Genomic DNA, 8,356 nt, shown 5'->3' on the forward strand with positions numbered 1-8,356 from the left:
TGATGTCCCTGGGCAGCTGTTCAGTGATCTGCCACCCTTGATGGAATTCATCAAGTTCAGGTGGGATTTTTTGTGGTTTTGTTTATGGCCATTTCTCCTTGTCCAGTTGCTGGGCACCGCTACAGAGTCTGACATTTTCTGCCAGCCCTTGGGGACATCTGTAAGGAGTGAGGAACCTCTCAGGCCCAGTTCCTTCAGAGTCCCTTCTGAGATATCTGTACCGACTGAGGAGCCTCTCTCAGGCCCAGCTCCTCCAGAGTTCTCCTGAGAGAGAAGCCCCAGACCCCTCATCCTCGCTGGGTCCCCACGGACCCTCCGCAGTAGCTCGGAGCGCTCTCTCGGTTTCCGATCCCCGGCGGGGCTGGCCAGAGCCGTGACGTCACGCGGCCGCGCAGGAAGAGCTCGCGGCGCTGTGATGTAATTCCGCGTCCGGCCCCGCCCCTTCCTTTCCGCCGGGCCGCGCGCGAGGTGGGAGAGATGGCGGCGGGGCCGGAGGGAGCCACGGGGGTCAGGGCACAGGGAGCGATGGCGGCCGGAGGGAGCCATGGGGGTCAGGGCACAGGGAGCGATGGCGGCGGGAGCGATGGGGGCCGGAGGGAGCCATGGGGGTCAGGGCACAGGGAGCGATGGCGGCGGGAGCGATGGCGGCGGGGCCGGAGGGAGCCACGGGGGTCAGGGCACAGGGAGCGATGGCAGCGGGAGCGATGGGGCCGGGGCAGCGGGGCCGGGAGCGGTGGTGGAGCCCCGGGAGCGATGCTGAGGGCCGGGACGGTTCTGCCCGAGAGGTTCGGCTGCAGCCCGTGGGCCCGACCAGGGTCCGGCATCGCCTCACGGCTCTGGTCACCGTGGTCACCGAGGAGACTCAAGGAAAAGGCCGGAGCTGAGTCAGGGAGGGTGAGGGTGGATTTTGGGAAAAGGTTTTCCCCCAGAACCAGGCCCTGCCCCGGGGAATGGGCGCGGCCCCAGAGCTCCAGGGGCGTTTGGGCAGCGCTGCCAGGGATGCCCAGGGTGGGGTTGTTGGGGGTCTGGGCATGGCCAGCACTTTGACTCGATGATCCTTGTGGGTCCCTTCCAAATCATTATATTCCCTGTTCCTTGCAGGTGTCTCTGCTCAGTGCCTCAGCAGGAACAGAGCGAGATGCAGAACGACGCCGGCGAGTTCGTGGACCTTTATGTCCCTCGGAAATGGTGAGCAGGGAGCTAGGGCTGGAGGGGCCCCCAAAATCCATCCCAAAAACATCCCTGGAACCTTCACCTGTGCAGCACCTTTTTGCAGCAGTGAATATCTGTAGGGGGAGAAAAAAATCAGTTTCTTGTCAGTTTAAAAAGTCACTAAAAATAAGCTACTTGTATGAATTTCATTAGATTAAGTCAAATATGTTTTACAGCCTGTGATTCCTGAGCATTTCCAACCTGAGTGTCTTTGACAGCTGTAGTGCCTCTCAGCAAAAAAGGCATAGGAACTAATCTTATTAATTACCTTGACTGCATTTTTGCATTTTAGAAAAGAAAACAACATTCTGTATGTTTTGAAGGCCTGTACTGCCCTGTACAGTGTATGAAGGTGAACTGGGCACATAGAAACCAAAGTGAAGAGAAAATTGGCTAATAAGTGTGGTGCTACAAGTGTAAATATAATTTAAATGTACTTAAAACTGCATTTTAATCTTATAAGTAATGAAATCTTAAACTGTTACTGAATTTCTTGTGCGGTTTTGGTTTGCCTGTAGAAATGGCTCCAGCGGTTTTCTTTGTCATTGTCACTGCCTGTTTCCTTTTGTTTAAATCTGTCCTGCTTTATTCCTCAGCTCTGCCAGCAACCGAATCATTGGTGCTAAGGATCATGCTTCCATTCAGATAAACATTTCTGAGGTAAGTTTATCCACAGAGTATGTGATGAAAGAGCTAGACCTTTAAACTTTTGATAAAAGTTACAGAATTAAACAGCTTGTGATGTATCTTCAGTAATTCAGTAAAGAAAGGTACAATACACATTGACTCCTGCAGGTTCCCAGTTAATACATGTGGGTTCCAATTAATTTAAGTTCATTATAGCATGGTTTGGGAGTTTTTCCCCAATTGTTTATTAAATTCAGCTTTCAGGAATTTTGTGGACACAAATGTTCCTGTAGCTTATGAGCTACAGAGCTTGGTTTGGCTCTTGAATGGGAGACCACATCCCCACATCTTTTAAAAATCTGAGTCTCCTGAATTATCTCACAAAAAAAAAAAAAAAAAAGAAACCTTTAAAAAACCACCCTGATTCTGATTTTCTGTAGTTGTTAAGACAAGTACTCTTCTTGTTCACCATGTTTCATTCCTTCAGTGATCCCTTTTCCTTGTTTTCAAGGATCAGAGATTAGCAGGACATGGAAATGAGCCCACCTGGTATTACAGGGTTCACTACACTGTTCTAATCAATGATTTATATATTGTAGTCTTTTTCCTGCTAAATGTCTCAGCAGTTTGAGGTGGTGAGACAATTTCTGTCTCTCAGCTTGGACATTTTCCTACCCATGTATCAACTCTGTCCCTTTCCCCTTCAGTTCAATTTTCCATTATATGACCTCAGTTAAGAGAAACAAAAAAAAAAAAAAAAGAGTAAAGGCAGGAAAATCTACTTAACACAGAGCTTTTCCTTTTGTTCAGAACTTTAATATTTTTTTCTATTAGCTACCAGTTCTTGTTAGTCTGTGTGATCCACTAAATTTAATGGCTGCACTGTGTAGCTACACATTTGCCGTGCAAAAATCATTGTAGTTGACTTTCTAACTCCACTGTTTGCCTTGAGGTTTTGTGGTTTATTTTCTTAACACTGCAAGTATTTTTCTGCAATTTTTACCTTTGGGGTGCTTGTCAGGTGTGCTGTGAGAGTGTAAAACTTTGCTGTGGTTGCAGGTGGACAAGGTGACAGGCAGGGTGAATGGGCAGTTCAAGACTTACGCCATCTGCGGCCCCATCCGGAGAATGGTGAGTGCCTTGCTGACCTGCAGAATGCTGTGCTGCTGCTGCTGATGATTAGTCATTAATTAGCTGTGTGTCTGGCCCTGAAAACACTGTGGGAAGTGTGTTTCCACAGGGGTTTTTGGGGCAGAGTAAACACGTGAACATATTCACAGAATCACAAAAGGTTTGGTTTGGAGGGACCTTAAAGATCATCTCATTTCACGCCTCCTGTGGGCAGGGACACCTTCCACTGTGCCAGGGTGCTCCAAGCCCTGTCCAGCCTGGCCTGGGACACTGCCAGGGATCCAGGGGCAGCCACAGCTACTCTGGGCACCTGTGCCAGGGCCTGGGATTGCTTGGAATAATCAATTTCTTCTGGAGATGTTTGTTGTTTTTTTAAAGTAAAATATGCCAATTATTTTCTTCTAAGAATGTGTATCAAGCTACTAGTTCTGGTTTTTATCTGTTGTTTGTAATTACTGTAGATGATATCACTTAACTTTAAAATGAGGAGTTCATCACAAGTCCACTTATCTATAAATACATGTTGTTCATGCAAATGTATATTTTTATGCAGTTAAAGCAATTCCTAATCCTTAAGGATGACAAAAAAGCAACAGCTTATTTTGAAAACACTAATCTGCACTAACTACTGCAGCTGCCTCTCTTCCACATGTGTCAGCAATTATCTGGACACTTGAGAATATTTCCTTTGAGAATATTTCCTTTTCTCTTTACAGGGTGAATCAGATGACTCCATTTTGCGTCTGGCAAAAAATGATGGAATTGTGTCCAAGTACGTATGTTTATCTTACCCTCTCACTCCTGCAGGGGGAACTTCCATTCCCAAATCCAGCTTTTAGGAGGACAATCTGTACATTGTATTTATGGGATGATTACATAGTTGATCAAAGATATTTACTTGAGCTGTTGAAGCAGACTCATTTGTAACAATGTTTATTTCATTTTCTTGTAGGAACTTTTAACTGAAGAAACTCCAGGATGGAACATGTGAAATAAACAGTTCAAAACTGAATTGTGCTGTGTCTTTTGTTCAAGTCATAAACACAAATGGGTTTATTGTAGTTAGTGTTGAAAGACTTGGAAATGTGTCTTAAAAATATACAGATTCTCACTGTGAATTTTTAAAACAAATCAGCTTGTAAAGCAGTGCCAGAGTCAAGGAGTTCCACTTTGTTCTTGGCTTCACTGTTCTTTTCCAGATTTAATAAGTTTTACATCTGTAATGGAACACTTGCAGTGTAGCAATCTAACTGAGCTTGCTGCTTTTTCACTGGAAAAACTGAGGGAATTCTTCTTGTTAGGATTCAAGAATGGGTCTGTCCTTTCTTCAGATGCTGCTTTTCTGTTTGTTGGTAGATTTCATCTGCACACAGCAGGTTTATTTGTCACTTTGTGATTATCACTGAAATAAATGTCATATATGAGTCTGGGTTATAAAATAAGGTAATAAGGTAAATTTCCCTGTCAGCTGCATTTTACCAGTTCCACAATACCCACAACCACACAGGGCCTGTCCTGATCTGCACATTGCTCAGAGGTTAATCCAGATTACACTTCCCTCCTGTGGTCATCTCTGGGTTAACATCTGCAGTTTCCACCCTCACATCTCTGCCCAGGCCCTCCCAGAGCTGCTCCAAGTGACAGAGGCTGTTTGGTGATGCTTTCCTGTTTATGCTGCAAGCTGTCACCGTTTTTAGGGGTTACCATGTGCTTTATTTCTGATTTGTTTGCCAGTTACTGTGGCTGCACGTGGGAAATGAGGCTCAGGGCTCTCAGGACAGCCTGGAGCAGGGATGCTGTTCCCTCTGCACTGAGAAAAATGGCTGAGCTACCCACGTGTGGTATCTTTCTCCTTATCTGTGTTTTTCTTCTCAGACATGACAATTGCAGCATATTTGTTTGGAAGGTCCTGTTTTGGCATTGTAGATACCTGCTGAATATTGGCAGAGTGAATCTGGCCATGTTAATGTGGAGTTACAGTGTGGTGTGATGTTTTTTAGTAATTTTATTAAGTTTTTTTGCAAATCATGAATTAGGATTTAGAGTGTAAGCTATTGTATAGATACAATAAAATCCATAACTAAACCTTTATTCCAGGAGCAGTTGCAGCAGAGAATCAGAACTTGACAGGCTGAGAACCCTTTTTATCAGAGCCATAACCTGAAACTTCTTTGGCTGCACAGTCTCCCTTCCCACTGATAACACTTGGATTTACTACTACTCTTGAGCTGATAGAACTTTTAAAGCATGAACTCCTGGGTGTTGCAAGTAGGGAGGAACTCAAGCCAAAATAAAAAAGCAAAAAAATTGGTTCATGTTGAATTAGTATTGATCTTAATACACAAAGCACATGAGAGAAACCTTTTAAATACTAAAACAAGGGGGGAAGTTAATTCATACTTTATTTTTGAGCTATTTTCTTCTGACATCTAAGTCAACCATGAAAGATGCATTAAAAAGGGGGGGAGGAGGGATGACAATGCTGTGATTCTCCTAGAAATAATTCATTTTTCCAGGAGATAAATCTGTGAAAACATTTTTCTGGAAAGACTGATACAGTTTTCAAACTGGAAAGATTTCAGCTTGGCTTAGGTCCAATCCTTATTACTTTCCTTTGTACACAGTAAGAGGAGATAACTTTTAATTGGACTTGATATTTTCTTCTGACATATCTTAAATTAGCTGCTTCTGCCTTGGCATTAGGGTAGAACTTTAAATAAAACCCTTAACTGTTTGCTGCTGATAAATGCCTGGTTTACCAAAGAGTTTAAATATTGTTGACTTGTTCCTAATCCCCTGAGACTCTGTTCATCCATGTGGATTTCAGTGGAATTCCTCCATAAGGCAGAGTGAACTGACAGCTTAAAAGTTCAAGATGAACTTGAGGTCTCTCAGATGTCTTTTTAAGCAGTACAACCCCATTAGTATACAGCTGACCCAAAATTACACTTCTGGTTTGAGTGTTTAAGGATTATGTTGTAATTTTAGAAGTTCTGTGCTTTGTAACACTGATTGTTGCCATTTGGTTTTTGGAGTTTTAGAAAAAATTGAAGCAAATTATTCTCTCATTAATTTTTTTTTTTGTCAAAATATGAAATGTTAATGGTGCCATATGCTGAAGCAGTTCAGTTGGGAATGAATTAATGCTGTGCCAGAGGCTTCCTGAAGTTCACACCATCATCACCAGCACCATTGCATGTGAGTCCTACCAAAATCCCTGCAGAATCCTGTCAAGGGGGACAGGACATGTGTCCCTTTAAAAATCCACTTTCAGTTGCATTTTCTAGTATTGTGATGTAAAACGTTCTTTGTTTTCCTGGAACAGGAATAGTTCAGATGTCTGAGGGCCATGAAAGGGAATGAACTGTACTCTACTGTACAAGATGGACAGAGTTGCCCTTACATGGTTACACTGCACCAAGTCGTGAAATTCTTTGCTGTTACTTACGAGGACTTGGCAGTGGCATCCTACAGACATCTGATTTAACTGGGGCTATTTTAGTGTCTTCAGCCAAAATTCTGCTGCTCAGACAAGAGCCTGAAACTCCTGAAAACACCTGGGGGATTGGTAGGAGCTTGTTGATGTCTCATAACACTGATTTTTCTTTTTAAGCCTTGACATTCTTCCAATGAACTCCACAGTGCTGAAAGCTGTTTCAGTGGTCTCAGCTGTGAGCCTGCTTTGATCAGAGCCTGGATTAGGAGGTCACTGCTGCTGCTGTCACCCTGGCACAGAGGTGGCAGCTCTGACAGCATCAGCCCTGCCAGAAATGCTGCCCTGGCACTGCTCGTGGGTCTCTGCACAGAGGATGCTGAGACACTGAGACAGAGGACACTCAGGGAGGAGTGAAATAAGGCCAAAAAAGGGCTGTCCCTTTGCTCCGTGTGTGTCCAAGCACCCAAAGAGCTTTTGGAGCAGAGGGAACCTGGGACATCTCTGTGGGATGGTGTTTATTTTCCCAAAGCACGTGCTGGTGCTGGAGGCTGCTGGAAGCCCACCTAGGGCTCTGAGATAATCTGGTTCCACTGGGTTTGGCAGCAGTTCTGTTTTCCAGTTGGATGTTATGGAGAGCTGTCTATTCCCGGCTCCTGTTTTGTACAATTGCTGTCACTCTGAGTAAAACACAGAGATAAATACACCTCTGCTGCAAATGTTACTCTGAGCAGGTATGGGGAGGTTTTGATTTTAGTTAATTCATTTATGGCTGTTTGTGTTGAGGCATCCCTAGGGAGGCATTCCCTCTATGCATGTTGGACTAATCAACCATGGAAAAAAACAAAAGAAAATTAAATAGGCTTCTTTTTCCTGCTAGGAAACACACTTTTGTTTAACATCAGACAGGAGTTCTGCTTGGCTAAATCCTCAGCAGGAACTGCAGGTACTGAGATTTTAAGAATTAAGAACAATTAATAAGGTCCATGTGGGATTTATTTTTTTAATTAATTATGATGAAAAAGGTATTATTTTAACATCTATTTTCAGATAGCTGATAATGAGTAAAACTACTGTGACCAGGCTGAACCAAGCGTATTTTGCAATGTACACACCTGAGCGTGCTAACAAATGAGCAAACTTAACAAATTTGTTAACAAATCCTGTTCATGGCTTGTTTCTACAGGACTGGGACCATGGAGAAGAGCAGGTTGTGCCTGTTCTGCTGAGGACTGGGGCCCCTTTGGCTCCTGTTTGCACTCCTGGGCTGACCATGGCCAGCGGCCAGTGCCCACCCAGCTGCTCCCCTCTCCCCCTCCACAGCAGGGCATAAATCAGGGTGGAAAAACACATGGGTGACAGCAGGGGGGTCACTTACCAGCTACCATCATGAGCAAAACAGGAAAATCCATTTATTGCTTATTAAAACAGGGCTGGATTGATAGCACCAGGATTAGACTGTGGGAGCCCCAGAGCTATACATATATTTTCTGTTCATTCAGGTGCCCTTCCAAGAGGGTGGAGGGCAATCCTTGTGCAGGGAGCCAGGGCCTGTGGGGCATTGACTGGGAGTTCCTGCAGGGGTGGAAGTGAGAGTCACACTGTATTTTGGTGAGCTGTAAGCTGTGTGCTGGGACACAACACATCCATCAAAATTCAGGTGCTGCTTATCTGGCTCTAAGCACAATAACTTTTTTGCTGTTCTCACAGGGCACCAGAGCCCAGACAAGCACCTTCATCCATCCATCCATCCATCCATCCATCCATCCATCCATCCATCCATCCATCCATCCATCCATCCATCCATCCCAAAGCACAATGCACTGGTGCCCTGATGTGAAGTCACTCAGGCCGTCTCCCTCTCATGACCTGCACAGCCTGTCAGGTAAGTCGGGTTTGTTTTTTTTTTAGCAAAAATGCTAAAATACCATTTTATTTCACAGAACAGTGTTT

At 44.5% G+C, this 8,356-nt stretch overlaps 1 protein-coding gene across 1 annotated transcript; it reads left to right on the top strand.

Annotated features, from left to right (window-relative positions):
* Positions 1–437: 437 nt before the first annotated feature.
* Positions 438–3,982, top strand: RPS21 (ribosomal protein S21). The gene is made up of 6 exons (XM_058814883.1): positions 438–468; positions 1,102–1,188; positions 1,809–1,872; positions 2,899–2,970; positions 3,687–3,742; positions 3,923–3,982. Exons 2-6 carry the CDS (start codon positions 1,139–1,141, stop codon positions 3,930–3,932), a joined length of 252 nt encoding a protein of 83 aa, XP_058670866.1. The 5' UTR covers positions 438–468; positions 1,102–1,138; the 3' UTR covers positions 3,933–3,982.
* The last annotated feature ends 4,374 nt before the right edge of the window (positions 3,983–8,356 follow it).

The sequence above is a fragment of the Ammospiza caudacuta genome, chromosome 15, assembly GCF_027887145.1.
Source record: "Ammospiza caudacuta isolate bAmmCau1 chromosome 15, bAmmCau1.pri, whole genome shotgun sequence".
NCBI classification, from domain to species: Eukaryota; Metazoa; Chordata; class Aves; order Passeriformes; family Passerellidae; genus Ammospiza; species Ammospiza caudacuta.

Coding starts and splice junctions, on each gene's coding strand:
- RPS21 (XM_058814883.1), top strand. CDS start 1,139: ATGCAGAACGACGCCGGCGAGTTCGTGGACCTTTATGTCCCTCGGAAA. Junction 1,189..1,808: donor CTTTATGTCCCTCGGAAATG/GTGAGCAGGGAG, acceptor TTTATTCCTCAG/CTCTGCCAGCAACCGAATCA. Junction 1,873..2,898: donor TTCAGATAAACATTTCTGAG/GTAAGTTTATCC, acceptor CTGTGGTTGCAG/GTGGACAAGGTGACAGGCAG.